We start from the raw sequence: 22,478 nt of genomic DNA, 5'->3' as shown, positions 1-22,478 counted from the left end.
TGATTGGTCAACTTCTTGAGGTTGTTGAAGGTATTGAAATCTAACAGAATATATTCTTAATAAATAGCATGTCGGTAATGCCGCCATTATGATTTTGAGGTTTTCCAACTATCATAATCTTTTGGCCCTTAACAATAAATTGTATTAGTGCTGTTTGATTTGACCTAAAATAGGTGTGAAATATTTTAAATATAAGAATTTTAAAAATATTAATATTTAATTTGAAGTAAAAGAAATATTAATTAAATTTTTTATATATTTGAAATGCGTTATTGAGTGTAATTTTGACATATTTCAAATTCTTTAGATTCAAATAATTTTCAAATAGATCATAAATTTTATCATTATTATTGGTTGTCGTCGCCTCTCGTTATCTCCATTGGGAGCCTTCGTCGGTCACTGCCAATTGCTATTGGCCACCACTGCTTGTCGTCAGTTTTCGCCACTTGCAGCTGTTGTCGGCCACCGCCAACCACTATCGACCAACACCAATGTTTGCATATCCCCGTTGGTCGACTTTTAATCTATTTTATGTTCACATTAATTGTAATCTTAAAAAATAAATGATTTATATACTGATTAAAAAGATTTAACTCTTGATTCAAAGTTGTTTAGCTACTTAAGTATTTGTTTAAGTAGTAATAAAGTAGTAATTCAATTTAAATGTTGAACTTAAGATATTTATATTAAAATGTTGATGTTGCAGCTAATGTTTAAAGAGTAATGCTACATTGCTCCAACCTATCGCTCAAACTAAAGATACTTGAATTAGAATAATGTTTGATACGACATGAAGCATGAATTTTAATAGAATTTTAAAACTTAAATAAGCTAAAAAGTCCAACAAGTCACCAAAACTTATAACTGAAATCAACACAAGGTAAATGATCAATATGCATGTTAGCAATCAAATCATAGCAGTAACATTTATATGATTATAGAGAGAAATCAGTAAACTAGCACATGTGTCAAATGAATTATAAGATATGACTTTTCATATTTCCTTGTATTAATTTAGGGTTTAGATTATAATAATCTACTGAGTTGGTAGCTAGATTTGGGATTCAAGTTTTATTTTATTTATATATTTTTTCTATTTTTTTATAATTAAGAACTAAAATATAAATTTTTTTTCATATTTAATGAGATGCCCGCCGATGAACATCCATCCTTAGAAGCTTCGGCTGAGAATAGTCTATCCTCTATCCGTGTGTGCTTCATAAAATCAATTCGTTCAAAGTCCAAGAAATATTTAATATAACGCCCACCGGTGAAGTAAAAGTTCAGCTTTTGACCGGAAGGCCGTCGATCCTCGGTCGCCTCTTCTTTACCTAATCTCTACCCTCTCTACGTTGCCCTGCTGGTATTTAATTGAATTAGCTCCCTGTGAGATCCGAGCTTGGGGTTGGGTTGAGGAGGACTTTAGAGGAGGAGGAGAAACTTGGGTGTGATTGTCTTGGAGAGGGAGAGGAAGGGATTCAGATGGCTAAGCTTTATGTGGAGACGACGCCGCCACCGGATCTGAACAAGAACACGGAGTGGTTCATGTATCCGGGGGTGTGGACGACCTACATACTCATACTTTTCTTCATGTGGCTCCTCGTCCTTTCTGTCTTCGGTTGCACCGCCGGCATAGCCTGGACAACTGTCAATCTAGTCCACTTCGCTGTATGTTTCCACTAATCTCTGCCTTTGGCTCTGCGTTAGGGTTTCGGTTGTTGTCAGTGGTGGTATTTTTAATAGCGGCCGTCGCCGGTCTCTCGTTTCTTGTTTGGAGTTCTGAGTAGGATTATAGGTTCTTTGAATTGTGATATTTCGTTGATTGTCCTTATCCATTGGGTAGTTTGACTTTTTCTCAAACCTTATTTTTTCTTTTTTCCTTTCTTTCTGCGTTTCTGAGAATTTAAAGCCGAATTTTAGGATGGTTCATGATTTTAAATTTTATTGGCCTCTTCAAAATTCTTCGTTTTACTATTCATGTGGCAATTATTTTTGTTCTTTGGCCATGACGCACTTTTTTTTTTTTTTCATTTACAAGTGTTGATATTCAATTGTTGGTTATCATTTGTGTATAAGAGAGTGTCTTCTGTTTCAACTATTCCTAGGCTTGTGATTTTAATGCATTGATTTATAGCTTGTTGTAACCCTGCATTTGTCCATGGCCATGAAGTAGCTCATCTATCGGACCAACAAGAATTTATCTCGTAACAAATATTACCAAACCAAGCCTTAGTTGGGTTTTGTGTCGCATGATTGACCTATTTGATGATTTAATGCCCAACTAATATTCTATAGATGGATTGCATTTAAGGATGACAATTGAACTGAAAACTGAAACTAGATCATAACATGACAAGAATTTTTAGAGTCTGGGCAGTCAAATGTGGGTTTTATAAGGTAAGAACAAAGAATTTGTGTTCTATGTTATTCAAGCATGCATGTTCATTAATATCATGAAATTGAAATTCCATTTTACTTAAATGCTTATTGTTTAGAGAATTGCATCTCTTAAAATTATAAATAAGAGATGGACGTGAGCCATTTTATCCATAAAATATGACAAGTTTCACATATTGTTTATCTGATAAACTCATACTGAATAGGCATGGTTTGGGTTTCCTAGAAGAAATTTAATATGGTTTTAGCGGAAGCTAAACATGATCATTGTTCCTTATCTAATTGGAGAGGCTCTCTCATACTTGAAAGTGGATTTGTAAATTATGCCGCAATCTGTAGTCTTATCATGATTTGCATATCCTCTTGATATTTAGAAGGTTATAAATGAATTAATTACTTGTTATATGGTAGAAATTTTTTAAATATTTATGTTCTTTAGCTTGAGTTGACAAATTTACTTTAATTATGACCTTATTTAGTGTTTTTTAAAAGGAAATTTTCATTTTATATATTGTTAGAGGATATTTCCTACCATGTAATCTTATAGTACTGAAAGTTCCTGTTCAATGATTGGAAGATGACGATGTATTTTCTTTCATGCTTTCTTGTTGTATTCTACATGGGAAGGTGAAGAACCCTTCTTAGATTTTGAAATATGATTTAAAATTTTCTAACAACATAACATAAAACTTTAGGGCCTATTTGGCTTTATTTTTTGTTTTATTATTTTAAAAATATTCAAAGCAACATTTATTTATTGTCATTATTTTTTAAAGCGGCTAATTATTCATTTATCAAAAGATAAAACTAAATTTTGAAGATACATAACTTGGCTAGGGAAGGTGCGTGATATTCATTTGCCTTCGAGCAACGTCTCCTTGAACATGAACTCAATAAAGAGCTAAATATATGTTTTCTTACATGTAAGTATATCAGATAAATGTACGTGGTAAGCAAAATCTAAATGGAAGCTCTTATAAAAGTAAAAAACTCTTGTTATAAAAATATTTTCATTGGCTGTGAAATTTCAAAATCCTTATTACAAAAATGGTGATATTAGCTACTAGACTTCAAAACTCTTGTTACAAAAAATATGTCTATTAATGATCTCCTCTAAAATGTTTAAACAAAAGCTCATACAAAAACTTCATTGTCTGCAATATCCTCCGAGCTTCATATACCCGACTTGATGTGAAAACATATATGTGATAAGAGTTGTTTAGGAATTTAACAATATATATTGAACATGAGCTTTGCTAGTTTCAAACTTATGTTTCACCCAAGTCAAATTCTTAGAATTTTCGTTAATAGATTAAGTAATGAAAAGCGGTTACAAAGAGATTAGCAAGACAATTGCAAATAACAACGAAAGCAAAATAGTAAGACTAATAGCAATAAAACAAGAATCCACAGCGTAACATCAAGAAGGGTTCACCAAGAGTTCCTTCTCACTCGCTCTTGAAGTAGGGTTTAGCGGAAGAATGGTAGAAGCAATCCCAATGATGCCACCACAAAGACATGTGGCGCGTATGGCCTTGTTCGCGGGAGAAGTAGCCGAAGGAGAAGAGGTCTTAGATCGGCCGACGAGAAGCCAAGGTCCTTTGGGTCGTTGATCTTCAATCGTCTCGGCGAGGCAATAGAGGATGCGGTTGACGTAGCTCTCCACAGAGTCTTCGTATTCCCAATCCGGATCGAAGAAAGGAGAAAGTAGGATATCGATTTTCCTTGTGCGTTGTAGGCAAAACCGCGGTCGACCTTAGGGTCGGTCATACACCGAGGGTAAGAAGGAGGAAAGAGTTTGTCTTCTTCTTTTGGCTTCTAAAGACATGAGAGGCGTCAGCTTCCAAGGGGAAGGAGGCAAGTGAGGGAGGCGGCCAAGGAGATAGAGGGGCGGCTTGGGTTGGGTTTAGTGAGGTGGAGAGAGGGGTTTAGTAAATCTGAAATTAAATTCAGATTTTTCTAAGGGAGGGGAGGGATTAATTTGAATTTCAAAATTTATCCCAAAGAGGCAATAGGTGCCGGCGGTTTAGGGGGTATTAAAGGGGAATTAATGGTGATTGACACTTAAATTGGAGAGAGAAAAGGCTTGGTAAGGGGCCGGCCATATAGGGAGGGGGATTGGGGTATTATTTTAAGTATGTGGCCCCTTAAGGAATAAATAATGATTAAAATCAAATCTGAATTTAATTTCAGATTTGATTTAAATGAGGTTTCCTAAATGGGTTTCTAGCAAAAGGAAAGTATTTGAATTTAATTATATAATTGAAGTCCCCATAGAAAAATTTCCTAATTGACTAGGAATTAATTTGGGAAAGTGATTAAAGGCAATGGAACTTTTGAATTTCAGAATTTTGGAGGCAATGTGGCCGGCGGGTTAAGCTTGTGGAGGAGAGGGGTGGTGGGGTGGAGGCCGGCCGCCAGATTGGTGAAGTGGCCGGCGGCTTGATAGGGGAAGAGGGCGGCTGGTGATGGAAAAAGGGGCAATGGTGCCGTCGATTTGGGGAAATAGGGAGGGGTTGCCGGTTGGTATAGGGGAAGAAGGGAGGAGGAAGAAGAAATTAAAATAAAAGAACCAAGAGCTCACCCGTTGGTGGGTTGTTGGGTATTCTGTTGGCCTCTCCTAGGCTTCACCACTCTCATGAACTCACAAAGAGATCAATAAGAAAACAAGTTAGAATTTCATTCATCAAATCATTCATCATTCTTTTATAAAACATAAGACTACTATATATAGGTCTCAAACATGAAGAAAAGAAAAGTACACAATTGTCCTCCGGGCTACAATAAAAAAACACTCCGCATAGGGGTAAACTCGGAAAACAACAAAACTAAATAAAACATAAAGAAATGCATCAAAAGTAAAGACGCTGAATCGTAGCCGTCGATCTATGATTCCGTCGCCGGTACACATGCCTGAATGATGTCCTCATCACTTCTTTTGTTTGGGTATATAGACTTGTTAACGAACAAAATGTCACATTAGTTATCAATAAAATTTAATTGCATGGTTGTTTATAAAATTTTATTCGCTAACTTACCAATTGCCTGTATGCACACATTCAATATTGGTGCTAGCTACAAGCTACAATATGGATCATATTATTTTGACTAAATTGAAGAGACAAAATAAAATGAAAGAAAAAGTTAGTGCATTTGTTTTGTATCACTTATAAGGCAGTCAACTTCACAATTATTCTTCAACATGTTATTTAAGTTTTCATTATATATCGCAATCTTCTTCTTTCCCTTTTTAGCAGTACCTCTAAATTCAATAGAAGGGTCCATATTATTTTCAGACAGCTCATCATGCTCACACTTCTTATGATCACTATCTACATATTTCTCACAATCATTTGATAATTTATGCTCGTAATCCTCATTCTCACCATCATTATCGCTTTCATCTACCTCCACATCCTTATTTTTAATAATTTCCAAATCAACAACTGCCTGCTCAGTCAAACCATTAAAGAGTTAAAAAAAAAGTATCATCAAGCCATTTGAAAATTACTTTACACTGTTCATTATTTTATGTTTGACTAATAGAAGGCATACAAATATTATACTGTACAATCAGAAAAAAAAACCCTACGACATAATCTTAAAAAAAAAAAAACAATGGGCAAACTTATCATTCAAAAACATTCATATTGATGGTCGACAATATTTCTTCTTGTCGATCTCCCTGTGACATCCTTTGTATTGCTCGAAAATAGTGGTTAGCCTTAAAAAATAGTTGTAGTTCCCATAGCCTTCAATGATTAAAAAAAAAGCTCAAAGAACTCATATCGTTGTGATTTTTTATGCTTTCTTAGTTAGCCATGGTTAGAGATTGCTATCGTGATTGTCAAATGCATTTTATGTCATGATGTCCGCTCGCTTGCACTCCCTACATCATCTTCACAGGATATGATGCTTTGTCACTTGCACACTTCTTGTTGGAGATCGTCGTTTGGACGTTTCTTTGACAATGCTTCACCACTCACAATTCATATGTCAAAAGTCCTAGTTCCTCTTGCCACTCCATTATTGCAAATAACTGACATGGGCACAATCTTGATAAATGAGTCAAAAAAATTATAAATTATAAAATTGTTACTAAAATGCTCCTCAAATTATCAATTAGTGCGAGAGCAGTGGCACTTTTCGTCAGTTTGGACAGTTTTTTTAATAGATGGATCAAATTGGATCAATTTTTAATAGTGGAGGGACTAAATTGAGCACTCACTAATAGTCAGGGGACTATTTTGAACTTTTTCTCCGTTTAAAAATTTCACACTCAAACTTGTTATCAATCTTTTCTTGTTTTCTAATGTATCACTCAACTAGAATGGATGTGATAGGACTTGTGAAGCCCACTTCAAATAGTTTAGCTATTACCGAAAATGATGATGGTGGGAAATTGAACGCCTCCAACAAAGTACCCATCTTTTGGTTCAAACTTCTAATCATAACCATATGGGGTCCATAAGTTTTGTTAATCTTAGGTATAGAAAATATATGATTTCTTATTATGATAATCATCATTTCTAATATGTGGGGAAACCTAATGATAAGTAACATTGCAATTGAAAAGCATGTCCAATCAATGGCTAGGAACATAATTTCTGGTGCAAATATATATTTTAGGCATCAAGGGCATGGAGTAGGGAACACATACTACTCATGATCTATTTAAGTGAATGCGTAGGGAATTATCAATGAAGATGGCTATTATGTGAAGTTTTTCTTGTTAGCAATCATAAAGCATCTCATTCAAGGAGCTTCTTAATGGTTTGAAGTGTGAATTTGTAAGCTTGATTTGATATTGATTGAAAGCCATAATCTCATTGTTTTATTATGCTGTTGGATAGTTTTTTGGATTAATCCTTGAATAGCTATAAGAGGTTTATGGTAATAGGTTTCGACTTAGGTAGTTTATTTTGAGATAAGTGATTGGAATGACCTCCAATAACTAAGTTCAAGATATTTGTTTTGTAGAATGCAAGCAAAAGTGATTTTTTATTTTTTAAACTCACCTTTATAAAGATGAGAAGTGAGTTTTAGTCATTTGGGGTTGTTGCAGCTATATGTAAAAGTAGATATAGAATTATGTTCATAAGAATAGTTTTTTGAAATTTGTTGTTGGCATTATAGTCATTTTTCTCTTTAAACAAATTATACACTAACTTTATTATAATTACCTTAGTTTAGCATATATGGTTATAAAAAGCTGCTTCTCATCATAAAAATTTAGACAAAGGAATAAGAAAGTGGCAGCTGAATAGAGTCGTGGTAGTTTTTTATTAAGAAAAGCCATGATGACGTTGGCCCACATGAGCCCTTAGTTTTGTGGGTTTGAGTTTCACCATTAGTTTTACTTTTAGTATTTAGTTGCATTGGAATAATATAAAATTAATAGGATTATAGGTTGGTGCATTGCTTATAAAATTAGTAGAAGGATAGGTAAAAATGGATTTCAATACAATCTAAACAAATACAAGAATTGAGTCATATGAAATGAGTGTCTGGTAAACGAATAAAGAACAATAAAACTCACTTCATTGAAACTCAATTCTAATCACTTTTAAACAATTATGTCAAAAAATGATCCCTTAATACCGATGATTGCAATCTTTTTTCCTTTTAGTTTGATAAGTTATTAGCTCTGTGCTTATGTGAACTAGGATTAGTGCTTTAGTTTCTTAGGTTAAGTGTCTATATTGGCTCAATTTTTGAAGTGTACTAGAAAATAGATTTGAAATTTTGAAGAGAGCTATTAGCCTAATGATGTTCCTTATTCAGTTCTTAATCTGTTGGTGTTTTTTACTTTTGCGTAGCCTTCAAAATTTTTCGTTCCTTTAGTAAACTAATCCTCTACCATAACATGGGTTTCAAAGTAACTTATACTTTTTTTCATATTTCTTAACATTATTTCCCTAGAAAACTTTTAGAATCCTTTATCGTTTAACACATCTTTGAAACCATCCAATTCATTTGTACATGTTTCATTGGTCATACTCATATGAAAGCTTACTTCCAACTCATAGGTTTCAAAGCAGCTTATAATTTGGCACATATTTCATACCATCATTTTCTTTATACAACTTTTTGGGACCCTTCTATAATGTAAGACATCTTTTAAAGCATCCAATGTATTAGTACATGTTTCATTGTTCATGGCAAAGCTTACTTCTCAACATGTAGTTTTGGGAGCAATCAGGTTGATTTAAGCCTTATTTGGTTGCTTTAAACCTAGTTTGTTTGGGCTTATCCAAAATTGATTGATCAAATTTATTTGGGTCTTATTCAGGCCTGACTTCTAGGTTCAATCAATCAGGAATCCAATTTCTTTTTTTTTTTTTGGTCATCAATGCTCCCACATGGGGAAGCCAACATCCAAATGGAGAGAGATGTCGCCACACTTCTTAGTAATAAGAGAATGTGAAAGCCTTAGTTGCATTGTCATGCGTTCAAACGGTGTTTATACATTGAGTTGCCTATACATCTTTAAAATGAGCAATAATTTCAACTAAAAAAGTTTCTCAAGTCTCCGTGAATACATGTGCCCTCATATTTTCATATAGGCTTAATTTCGTTGATTCATGTGCCTTTAATTTCCATTTTCATTTATTTCTATGAATCTGTGTGCCTTTTCCTTTCTCATTTTGCTTTCGCCAATCTCAACTCGTTGCCTTCCATTTCTAGCATGAAGTAACCCATAATCCCTGTCTGAAATTACTGCCATAGCTGTCCACCCCCACTTGCTCCATTTGCACTTGTAAAGTTGCATCATCGCCTTCTATTTTGTGCCAACAAACATTCTTGCATTCTTAGTTTGCTTAAAAAAATTTTAAATGCTAGATTGCTAAGGCCTTCGGTGAATGTGTCAGTGAGTTGATTGCCTATTGTAACATGAGTGCAAATCAACCCATTGTCTACTTTTTTAATAAAATGTCTGTCCACCTCCACCTGTTTGATTTAATCATGTTATAATGGATTTTGGACAATCTTAATTGCATAATTGTTATCACGATACATTCCTATAGATTCTTTCCATTTAATTTTTAGATTTTTTATAATATTTTTTTCATAAAGATTCATATATACCTTGAACAATTACAAAAATTGGTTATGCTCTTAACCTTGAGTTCATGAGTTGTTTTTACTTGAAGTTATAAGATTTTCCCTGAGTAATGTGTTATAACTTGAGGTTGGTCTTCTATGTATCAATATCCCGCATAACCATCATCAAGATAGCCTTCTAGTTTTAGAGTTTCACGCCTTTTACAGATAATTTCATTTTCCAATGTTAGATTTTAAACACTTAAGGACTATAATAGCTTGAGGGAATATTTCTTTGGTTCACGCATGTTGACTTATGAGGCTTATTGTAAATGCAATATCTGGATGAGTATGAGATGGGTAAATTAATTTTTCAACTAATCTTTGATATCATCATTTGCCAACTAAAATTCCTTGTTCATCAATATTGAGTTTCTTCTATTGGAGTTTCACATGACTTGTAGTTTGTTATATTTGTTTCTCTTGATAGGTTTAGAATGTATTTTAGCTGTGAAATAAATATCTTTTTTTTTTTTTCTAATTAAGCCACTATTATGCCAAGGAGATGTTTAAGATTACCGAGTTCTTTGATTTTAAATTTTGTTGTAAGTATTTATAAGTGATTCATTTTCTTCATCCATAACATCTATGACAATTATATCATTAATATATATAATATGAACTATCACATTTTCTTTAATTGCATGTTTAATAAAAAATGTATGATCTCATTGGCTTCGTTTACATCCTATTACACTCATAGCTTTCGTGAATATTTTAAGCCATGCTCTTGGAGATTGCTTTAATCCACTTGATGCTTTTTTTAGTTTGCGTACCTACTTTTTTGAAAAGCAGTTGTTGAATCCTGGTGGGAGATCTATAAAAGTTTCTTCATCCATATCACCATGCAAAAAGACATTGCTTACATCATATTGTTACATAGACCATTCAAAACTAGTAGTTAAAGAGATATGAATCATATCCATTATTATAATTGGGGAAAATTTTTTCTTGTGACTATTCCGTTAGACCTAGTTTTATAGCTTTATAGACTCCATTTTTATATTTTAATGTAAAAATTTACTTACATCGTACAACTTTTTTTCCTTTAGATAGCTCAACTAGTTTTCAAGTGTGGTTCTTTTCTCAGGCATTCATCTCCTCTTATGGTTTTTTCCTAATTCTTATTTCCTAATACCTTAAGTAGAGTTTGCGGAATTTTAATGGTATTATATTTAAGGAAAGCTTTATAGGTATGAATATTTTTAAAAGATGTGTATTTAGTTATAGGGTATAGGGAATGTTCAACATCTTTTCTTGTAGCAATTGGTTGATCAAGTTCATTGTTAGAAGAGGTTGGAAAGTTAACTGACACAAGTTCCAAGTCTTGGATTTGCAAGGAAGTTTAGATGGTCTTTGTCCTTCTTTTATATACCTGGAGTGGTTTACTATCCGAAGTGTTAATCTTTGTGGGATTAAGCTTTTGTCTCTTGTGTGTTAGTAGTTGAATAATGTAGAGAAAAATAACAAATTCATTAGACTTATCACCTATATGATTGTTCTTACTCTGAAGATAAGTCTGATTTAAGTCTGATTGTTTTTTATTAAATGTGACATTTTTTATATAGAAATTTTCTACTGATAAGATAATAACATTTATATTCATATCAGTGTGAATATTCTAGAGGAAAGAATTCAATGAGGTAGTTGAGTAGTTCAAGGGACTTTTGAAATCAATCATTTTAGAAGATTCTATTAATCAAAATTGTTGAGGTTAGAATAGTTGTTCACCAATATCTTTTTGCGACATGATTTTAGAACTGACTAGTCTTGATAACCTTAAGTAGATGTCTTTTTTTTAGTCATCCCATTTTGTTTTGGCGTGTTGAGATCAAGGTTGTAAAAGTAGGCCAGAGATAGAACCAGAAAATAGAGAGGTTCAAGGTTCAATGGTTCGACCGGAGTTGGACCACGGTCGAACCAGAAGATGTAATAAATATCAAAATATTTAAATGTTATCTGAATGATAAGATAAAAATGTAATAATTATGAAATAATGTAATTTTGGGATTCAAAAATAAATAAAATTCATACATAAATAATATATTTTATAATTTTAAATTTAAATATAAATAATTATTAAATTATGTTATATATTTAAATATAAATATCCCCAATCATTGATTTTAGTTCACATTTAATAGAAATTTAGTTCATATATAAATATATAAATTAAATTTATAAATTCATACTACATTATTTATAATCAAATGATAGCATAATACCCAACAATAGTTGCTATAGGGCAAAAATCGATGTAGAATTGAGGTTAGCCAATGATGATTTCATTTGAAGATGAAGTATAAGATGGTTGTGGGGTTGTTTTGTTAACAGAGTTGGTGCACAATAGTTTATTATTGTGACAAAGCATGCCAATAATTTCAATTAATAAGCATTAATGCAAAAGATTGGCATTCAACCAATTGGACTATTGTTGTTGTGGGAGGATATTCAAGGATCTACAATATGACTATGATCATGGGTTTGCATATTTGGGCATCAATGTGTTAAATTTTTAAGATTTTTTTTAATCTTTTATTTATTATTTATTGAATTTTTCTTGGTAATTTCATGTTCATTTTTTGGTTTATATAAAATATTATACATGTCGTTCTATGTTATTTTCAAGTCTTGTGGCGCATAGAGCTCTGCAATCCATAATATTATATAATGCACCGACATTGTTTAATATAAATATGAAGTGTTCAACACATGCAGGACATATCATGCTCTTGACACATGTTGGACATGCTGTCAATGTGACTTATCAAAATAAATAAATAAATGAAGGGCATATATAACGAACTTGTTTTGAAAAAGATAATTAAATTATGCATTTAACAATTAATTTGTTTAAATGCCTTTTTTATAATCTTATTTTTTATTGATTTTGTAGAAGAATACAAATAATTATAATGTGAATTAGATTGTATGTATTTTATACTTGCGTGTGTATTCAACACATGTCTGTATTATATTTTCAATAATAAATGTGTCTTATAGCTATATTGGTGCATCATGGATGGTATTTTTCACAATATTTATTGGGGATTGTGTTGAGGTTTTATTCTCAAACACTTTAGGGCAACTATTACAAGGTGATTTCCTCGCAACACCTAAGCATATTGTCAATACTTCAAAATTACATGCGTCTTGGCCTAAGACATGACATGGTGCACTTTCCATGCTGTTAGTGATACAATCAAGTGTATAAGATAGAGTGCACTATGTATGCATGGCACATAGAAACAATATTTTTTGGGAGGAAATGAAATTTAAAATTTTTTTTAATCGTACATGATGACACTTTTTTTATGATGAAAGCATGATAGTGCCCTATCCTGTTCTTTGAGAGCTCTTTTGATTGGGTTACATTACCTTTTTTTTTTGAGAGAGAGAGGTGGCAATGAATTTAAAAGCATCCAATTTGAGCTCACTTTCTATTAGTAGTTGTTGGTTTGATTATTTAAAACATATCTATTGTTTCCTTGCTGAAATAATAGCTCGGTTTGCATGTGCATTTTGGCTTTTTTCTCCTTCTAGAACTATTTTCCTTTGATCTTCCTCAAAAGTTTAATGTCTTTTGGAAGCATGCGTGATTATTTGTTGATTTAATTGTTTTTGCTGTCATGTGTTTGTTTGATATCACTGAGAAGTGGTTTCATGTACATTTAATTTATCTACCTATTTTTTCACTTATTTTAATTTTAGTATGCATAACTTATGTAAAGTTAGTTGATTAAGTTGGAGTTTATATGGGGTGTGATATTCAAGTTTCATGTATGTTGAAGAGCCTTATGTTCTGGCTATATGACATTAGTTTTCCATTTTTGGAACAAATTTTCTTATAGGCTGGATTTTTAATATAGTCTTCATTATTTTTATGATTTTCACTTTTAAAATGTCATATTTTTGCACCGTCTCCTACCTAGTGCAACATATACTATTATGAAGGATGCACTTTATGGAACATATAACGAGGAAATTCCCCAGTGACACCTTGAGGCCATTGCAATGTGGTGGGTTAGAAACCATACATTTAACTTTTGATGACGGTCAAGGTTAGATGATCCGCAAAATATTCAGAGTAGGCGAAATTTCGTCTCTGCCTTGGGCTTATTAGATTAGTGATGTGGTCAGGAGATAGGATGAAATCACTGAGGCAACAATGACGACCCAAATTGATGATAACAGTCTCATGATTTGGGTTGGCTTGCACTTTCGTTATTTTTTTTTTTTGTTCATCGTGGCTTTCTTCTAAGTGCATCGTCCCTCTATCTTTTTTTAATTAACTCTTCTAGCCGGGAGCAGATTGTCCCCTATCTCACACTCTTTTTTTTTTATTGTTGCCATTGTTTCCTATGCCATTTTTTAAATTGTTTTTTGACTCTGTGGCTAATGCTGCCTTTCTATTTAGTAATTATAGGCTGACCTTTGCTGCGTTCCTATAATATTTTGGTGATGGCCTTAGCTATTCGTTGAATGGATCTGTTCCGTTTCGTTTTGATCTCTTAATTCTTGTTTCTCCAACTACTATTACTCTTCCTACAACATACCATGTAAATTCTCATCATTAAAAGCTAAATCATATTCTGGGTGGGGTTTGCAGAATTAGCTCTCATCCATCTAATCAAGGCACTTGGCTTGTTGCTTTGTGCATTAAGCCAGTTGCCGATGCAAAGCATTAGAAGTACTGCTCTTCTTGAATATGTTTGAGGCATCATGTTGCCTTACCTGGGCACCAAGTTGAGGCATGAGCGCCAAGCTTGCTTTTAAGAATACTACTTCTGTACTTCATTTTATTTGAAAACTTTTTATTCAATATTTTTTAGTTTGTCTAAAACATCTTTTTTTCCAGATTACTTATCAGTTTTTCCATTGGAGAAAGGGAACACCCTTTGCTGAAGATCAGGGCATATACAATAATTTGACATGGTGGGAGCAGATTGATAATGGCAAGCAGCTTACACGTAATAGGAAGTTTTTGACTGTTGTCCCCGTTGTCTTGTAAGTATCTTTCTGATGCTAAATAGGTAGTTTCTGATTAAATGCCCTATCACTGGAGAATACTTCTTTTTGGGAAGTAGTGGGACTGCATAAGTTCTCACTAGACCATCTTAATTTTAAATCAACCAGGTAGCACTAAATTGCCCAAACCCGCATAGCTTTTACGTTCTTAAGGGAAATAGAAGGGAATGATACATTGTCCCTGGTTCCTATGTGAGTACTTGCAAGCTATGCATTTGGACTGGTTCAATTTCAGGCATCCTTAGTTCTTTTTTAAGCTGGTTCCTTAAGATTAGATAGACGTTGGATTTCATACATAATAATAGAGCTACAGAAAATATGTGAATCACTATATCATTTTTAGTGGATTGATCGTATAATGATATTTTGGTTAGGGGTATCAATTATTGACTCAATTCGAACCCGACTTGAATAATCTAGGTTCAGGTCGACCCATTTAACAAACGGGTCGGTTCGTGTTTCAATTTTTGAGCAATTTGAAAAATCGGGTGTGGTTCGGGTCAACCCGCTAACCAGAATTTGACCCGAGTCCACTTGTCCATTTGTGTCGCCTCGCCTGCACTCGCACAATGCTCTGTGCGGTCCCGTGAGACAGTCCTAGCCCGAGCACACGCAATAGCGCACCAGCACCGCACTCGCGCGGTCTTGCACCTGCCAGGCCGCCCTCTTCCCTCGCATGCCTACTCTCGCAGTCCCGCACAGCTCTGCAATAGCACATGCCCCGCACACCCGCACTCCTGCTCTCCAGCTTGTACCCGCACACTCACGCGGTCCCACCAGGTCGCCTCGCCCACAATCCCGTAGCTCGCGCAGCTCGCTTACGCACTCGACCCATTTGCAAAATCGGGTTAGCGGGGTCGGGTCAACCCGATAACTTGACGAGTCAGGTCCGAGTTTGAATTTCTGACCCGTTTGCAAAACCAGTTTGGGTCAGTTGAATTGGACATGGGTCAACTCCAGGTTCGACTCAGAACCTGACCCAAATACCTGTTTTGAGACCATTAATTTTAGTTCATCCTACATGCTTTTTTGACATCTTACGCTACTTGTATTATATAACAGGTCAGACAGCTAAAGTAACTTTAATTAAGTTAAAGTCCAAATGGAATCAACATCAAGATACAGATACGCACACAACATATCTTCTACAGTCAATATACTTACAGTATATGTATACGAGGCACTTACGAGTTGTTGCAGCACCCTCACATTCAACAATCATGCAACGACAATCAAATACATTGATCCTCATGCAGGCAAAGGTAGCACATTTATGGCTCATGCAAAGTACCTACAAGTTGTTGTGTCAAAAATACTGTAACGCCTCCACAGCTAACAATTGTCCAATAAAAAACAAAGGCACAGATCCCTGCAAGCAATGATTGACATGCGATGAATGTGAAGGGATCCTTGCAAATGCCAATGAAAGGATGCGTGTAGTAAACTTAATTCACTAGCGGTCAACATCAATTCACAAGTTGTCATATCGGTTCGCCTGCAAGCGATGACAATTGATATGCAACAGATATGATATTCTTCTTACCAGCACGTTCGAAGAAGTCACGACTAGCATAATAATCTATCCACAGATGGAAGAGGGTTTACAATGAGCGCAACGCAATGCTTACAAATAATGACGGTTGATGTAGTATGCATGTAAGCAACAGTGATAGATGTGTTGCAAACATAATAGACCCCCATGAACACAGATACACATATAATACATCATCTGCGAGCAGATACGAGGGAATTGCAACAGATGCTAGCATCTACGAGCTGTCGTCGGAGACTCGTTAGTGCACGACAATCTACCTGTATAAAACAACTAGAAAATAACTATATTGCATGACATGCCACCGGATCCACAACATGCATACAAGCGGACAGAAGGCACTTATAAATTCTCAAATGAAGTCCTGTGCACTTCTTAACAACAACTCATCTGCAAGAAGCAGCAAATAACCATAGTTTCACGCCACGCCACGCCATCGAATCCGCATCCTTAAAAGCAGACAGAAAGTGTTTACGGGCTTCTACGTAGAGCATTGTGCACATCCAAATACTGACCATTCACACAACTGATCAGCGCCAAATATTTCAAAATGCCCTCGCCTATGTGCTGCAACATGTGTACATGCAAATATAAAAGTATACATGCAAGCATATTAACATGTATACATGTAAGAATATACACCCACATGACCTCCGGTCAACTTGTTATGAGTACACACGTGATGTCTAAGGATGCTACGCGGGTCAAATAATAAATTTAATTCGAGCCCGATCCTTCTATGCAAGTAGATAGGAGTTGGTATGGCTCGAACTATCAAACAAATATGCGGTCATAGCGTCGATCGAAATATTTATTTTAATAAGTTCATATTAGGCCTTCTAGGCCTATAACCAGGAAAATCCACTAATAAAGACTTGAAGCCCACAACGAACACAATCCTATGTCGCTAGTAGACAAAGTCGATAGAGTTCAATCATGAAATTGCACGTGAATACCCTAATGATGGCCATGTTGACAGAAAATTTCAACTGAAGGGGACCCAAACATTCAAGAAAATGCCTCCCAAATGCCCATAAAAACCCTAATTTCTAAAAATCATTAAAATTTGAAATAAATCATTAAACACTTAAAGCGAAACCCATTCATCTTCCGCAATAATTAGTAAGGGTGGACAAATATGAAAATTATTTCAATTCACAAAAAGCTAATATTTGGTCGAGAATATTATTAAGATTCATTCTCAAATAGTCTATTGCCAGCAAGGACGTAACATTGATCTTATAATCGGTGGTTTGGCTGGATGGCTTTGTAAAGACCCATGGCCTGGCCAGATCGGCTCCACATTGTTAACGATTACGACCGCGATCTTCTGACCTAGTGTCTTGGTCCAACGACTTTGCTGCCCCCAATGACATCAAATCCTTAAGATACGAATCAATGGGATAGAATCGATAAGGCACAGCCTTCTGTTAGCTAAGGTGGATTCAAATTTGTCCCCTTAGACAAATATTCATCTCAGGTCTACAAGGTACTCTTGGACGAAGCAGCACATGGTTGCCGACAAAGATCCTTCTGTCAGGTTGGGTCGACTACCTCCTCTGACTAAGTAGAACAAGGACTACGATGGCCCGGGACGACAAAACCATGGGATCTTGATCGGGTCCTTCATCCATTCCCCTACCATCCGCTTTAAGTGCAATATGGTGAAATTTCTAATTTTAAATATTAAATTTTCAAAACCAAATCATGGTGCTACTATATGCCGGATGCTATGTATCTGATTGACTACTAGCCTTAATAATCGAAAGTTCTCTCTCGTTATCGGGAGGGATAATTAACTATAGGGTCTTGCGCCTATAGGAAACCTGAACTCAGATCATAAAGTCCTCACAAAATGAGGGCGGAATCTCTAGTAGTGTCTTATTTTATGCCCAATCTGCCTTTTGAAATTTTAACTCAGAACTTAATTCATTAAACTCTTTTGAAAGAGGAGAGGCCGGGGCACGAATTTTCTTAGCCCGCATTTGACTACTAGTATTTGGCTGAATAACTATTAGAAGTTGAGCCTGACCTTAGGAGCTTGTTGAGGAGTGGTATTTAAATCAAATCTAGGCCTATGTATCTATCTAGATAAAGTCTCAATTGATCTAGCAGGGAATGGATTAATATAGATGCCATGGAATTTGAAACCATAAGCATTATCCCTGTGTTGTGGGTTATTTTTATTGTTATGTGATGCACACCCAAGTGGGGATGAGTGAAATGAGTATCTAAAATAAATTCAGGTTTTTTGTAACCTTAGAAAAATTAAGGTACGAGTGTGTGATCAACAATTTTTAAGATATCACAACAATGTGAATAATATCACTACTAGATATATGATTGGACATGAAATTACAATACGAATATGAAGTCTGATAACAAACAAATCAAATATAAATAGGCAAGCAAAAACGAATAGTAATCTTAAACATGTAATTTTTATTTGGTTCGACACCCAACTGATCAAAGCTCACACTTAAGCACCACGCTCAACCGATCAAGATATTGACCTAGGTCCACGTTTGACCATTCCCACTTTGGATTCAACTATCTATTTGTTGTTTTGCTTTCCAAAAGTTGGAGAAACCATAACCTGTATTTTCTCCTTAAGAGCGAATACAAGAAAGCTACAATACAAAATGTTTTTAAAAGTTTAACTCCCTCTATTTCTGGTAACGAAGATTTGAAAAACCTAGAGAATAGTGGAAAAATTTAATAAAACTTTATGAAAACAATTGCACAACTTGTTGCAAATGACTTCAATCATAGTGGAAGCACTTGGATATTGTTCTACAAGAACTTGATCAAAGCCTCGAGAGAGACCACAATGAACTCCTTCAAAATAAAATAAAAAAGGATATTGCTTTGAGAAGTGGAATGATGGATCTATCTCATCCACCTTCAATTGCTCACAAAACTTTAGTTTTTAGGCCAAGAAAATATATTCAGCATGTGCTAAATGCCCTTTCCTGGATCCTTCACGTGGCTCACATGCTCTTATTGGCCTGCTATTTTGTCCATTACCGGGCAACATCACGTATGACATTTGAAATTCCAAATCTTTTATATTATACTTATAAAATAGATATTTAATATACTAATAAATATTTACTCATTTTAACTTCAATTTTAAGTGGCAATTAAGCCTCTTGGATTCTTGATTAAAGTTTTAGCAATCTGATTCCATCAAATGAAAAATTTGATGCATAAACACTAAACTGTAACTAAGCACATTATCTTAAACAATTGTGTCATGCGAATCTCTATCTTAGCTTGCATTCAATGATTACATCAATTCAGCAACAAATTGCATCAAGTGAATTACTCTTCTAGTTTAATCAAGCTTCAATTTGGATTCACACTCTCTTGCTGACTTAATTTGACTGGTTATGCACATTTCTCAAAGCAATCATTAATAACCATCACACAAGTTTGTTATTATTAAAATTTAGATTATCCATCTAATGTGTTCATGGGGTTAACAAAATTCATGACATATAGCCAATTGACCTTGGGGATATATACATAACATCCATAGGGATGACATCACATGATCTCTTACCTTTGTAACTACACAAATGGATAGGAAACATACAAGTGCTTTGTAACCTTGGCTTTCTTTGACCGGTTGTTAGACCGATCAAGGCTACTTCTGTGATAACATTTATGTGACCTAAATTATTTCGACAAAACATTTTCCTTTTCCACTTTTTGTAGATATTGTAAAGATCTCTGGTCTTCCAAGTGTCAAATCTGGTTTGATTTTAGAGCCTTATAATTATATTTTCGAGTCCCAATATCCATTGTCCGTTGCAAAATGAATCGGTGAAACTTATCATTTGAATAATAAGCGTCCTGTACAATGTCTTGGGATTTATGATGGCAGTTTTGATGCCTACCTGTCCAGTTCATGGTGTTTTATTGAATTACCTTCTAGGAAACAAAATTTTGTCAGAAATTAAGAAAAATGGTATTTTAGTTCCCTCAAAATGAATTTGATGGCGTGAAGACCCATTCTTATCAAATTTCAATCAAGATAGTCTCAGCTAAAGTATTTCATTACCATATACTAGTAGTATAAATGTTCTTAAATCTAAGAAGATGATGCTATTGGTTGATCTTTCAGGTTTAGCAAACTACTCCAAATTCTGTGGAGTTGGACATATCCTTCTTCAATCTAGCTTTCTATGGAAATATTTAGCTAGTAACATGAATTTTGATTTTCTCATTTGTTCTTTTAATAAACTATTTGATTTTGATGGCTTCTTTGCTAGGTATTTGATAGCTTCACACACAACTGACTACCAGCAACCAATGCTCTTTCTAAATACACTCGCAGTGATTATATTGGTTGTCGCCAAGTTCCCAAACATGCACAAGGTTCGCATCTTTGGAATCAATGCAGGTCGTTGATCAAAAGCCCTTTGCATGAGAGATATCATTGTGGGTTAATAACTGGATCTTCCTTCTTATATAGAACACCGGAGATAAGAGGTTAGTGTGATCTTTTAAGCATTCTGGCAACCTTACATGGTTTCCAATGTACAGAACTACCGTTGTAAAAGCTTAATATTATGTGCTGCTGTGATAGCTTAGAGCAAAATATTCTGTAGACTTTTTAAATTTCTGGTCTTGTTAGAGTGCCTTGCTCCTGTACATGTATAGTTCTCAGGGCTTTGTTTGAGGTTTGTATTGTAAAACTGTTCTTAAATGTGGTTAGGCTATCTCTGTCTCACTTAGACATCTCAGTGGCCGCAGTAACATATGATAGCTCCATTTATATTTCCAACAATGTGATAAATGCTTGTTTTTGTGAGGAACTTTTGAAATGCTGTTTGTTAATGATTTGGGGATTTTGTATTGGTGAAAGTGAGTCATTTTGAAGTTGTTGCAAAATTTAATAGGATTGGCTAGTTGCGTCTTAGGCCTCTTTTGGGTCAGGTTTTTTAAAACTATTTTTTAATTTAAAAAACTTTTGTACTTAAAGCTGTTTTAAAGAACAGGAAGAAAATTGTCCCAACAAAATCTGAGACATTTAAAGCTTGATTTGCGTTATGCAGGAGAAGTAGAGAAAATATTTGTTTATGATGTCAAGGACGCAAGAACAAACGGATATAATAGGTAAAGGTTCAATGAAATCATAGATCTAAGAGAGAGGCCACATAGGAGAAGGGAGAGAGTTATATAGAAATTAATGCTTCCTTTCCTATTCTAAGGGAACTTCCATGCTGAATTGTTTACAAGACGAAAGATTGCATGATGTAATAAAATCTTAGGTTCATTTAGGCTAATTTTTTTACTGTTTTATAAAGTAAATTTTTAATATTTTTTTTTACTAAAAAGAAAATAATAAAAAAGTTGTTTCAAACGAAGTTTTAGGCTTTGTTTGTGGCGGCTTTTTTATTGCTGAAATTAGCTATCTAGTACAAAAATTAATTTTTTTGTATTAAAAAGCTACTTTAAGAAGTAGAAAGAAAGCCGTCCTAAATGAAGTCTTAATCTAAATGGCATTTATTCTAATTATGTCATGACTCTTTTTTGTCATTTAAATTATTTGCTGTGATTTGCATGAAAATATAAATATTTAATATATGTTATTATGATTATTTTGTACTCTATTTTTTTATTTTGTTTGTGATTATTCAATGATATCTATTTATGATTCACATGATTTATCACAATTTATTAAAATTATACAAATAATTTTACAAAAGATTTTCATTTTTTTTAAATGAGGTCAATCTTTCTAGTAGCACCCCTGTTCTCCTAAGTGCCAAATAATCTGACTTAATAAAACTTATTTTCATGAAGTGAATGGTGAATGTGGTACATTAAATATAAGCTAAACATAGCACTAATCAGCCCTTCTCACTATCCAAAATATATACTTTAATACTCTATATCAGATGTCATATATTTTAATATTATATGAAAATATATTTCTTATCAATTTTTTTTCCTTTGCAATTATGTGAAAAAGCATACAATCTTGAGATCCCTTACATAATATATCAAAGGAATTTTTATTAGGTCCGGACGCCTGACGTAGCTCTACATCCGGACGTCAATAAAATGACATCACATGCTCTTTTTTTTTTACCGCGCGGCCCGACAACCCAACCCGGAACGAAAATCCAGTATTGTTATGTTTATGTATTGCTAGGTATTGCTCGGTATTACTTGGCAATAACGAGAAATACCGCTCTGTCAAGACCAATACCGAGCAATATCGAGCAATACATAGCAATACCGAGCAATACCTAGCAAAACCGGGGTATTGCTAGGTATTGTTAGGTATTGGTCATGACAGAATGGTATTTCTCGTTACCGAGCAAAACCTAGCAATACCTTGGTCTGTACAAATCAGCTAATACATAGCAATATTGGGTTCCGG

The 22,478-nt window shown here is 34.3% G+C and overlaps 1 protein-coding gene across 1 annotated transcript; it reads left to right on the top strand.

Annotated features, from left to right (window-relative positions):
- Positions 1-1,188: 1,188 nt before the first annotated feature.
- LOC110105123 (ORM1-like protein 3) lies at positions 1,189-20,898 on the top strand. Its single transcript, XM_020834496.2, has 3 exons — positions 1,189-1,668; positions 14,360-14,508; positions 20,359-20,898. The coding sequence occupies exons 1-3, from the start codon at positions 1,483-1,485 to the stop codon at positions 20,495-20,497; spliced, it is 474 nt and encodes a 157-aa protein (XP_020690155.1). The 5' UTR covers positions 1,189-1,482; the 3' UTR covers positions 20,498-20,898.
- Positions 20,899-22,478: the final 1,580 nt, after the last annotated feature.

This window comes from Dendrobium catenatum, unplaced genomic scaffold (genome assembly GCF_001605985.2).
Source record: "Dendrobium catenatum unplaced genomic scaffold, ASM160598v2 fragScaff_scaffold_292, whole genome shotgun sequence".
In the NCBI taxonomy this organism is placed as follows: domain Eukaryota; kingdom Viridiplantae; phylum Streptophyta; class Magnoliopsida; order Asparagales; family Orchidaceae; genus Dendrobium; species Dendrobium catenatum.
The sequence above is the reverse complement of the archived record's forward strand: the minus strand, read 5'-3'. Positions and strand labels throughout refer to the sequence as shown.

What these genes read in the sequence shown, in the direction of transcription:
- LOC110105123 (XM_020834496.2), top strand. Translation starts at nt 1,483, where the DNA reads ATGGCTAAGCTTTATGTGGAGACGACGCCGCCACCGGATCTGAACAAG. An exon ending in TCAATCTAGTCCACTTCGCT is followed by an intron (nt 1,669 to 14,359) that starts GTATGTTTCCAC and finishes CTTTTTTTCCAG; the next exon opens with ATTACTTATCAGTTTTTCCA. An exon ending in ACTGTTGTCCCCGTTGTCTT is followed by an intron (nt 14,509 to 20,358) that starts GTAAGTATCTTT and finishes CTTCTTTGCTAG; the next exon opens with GTATTTGATAGCTTCACACA.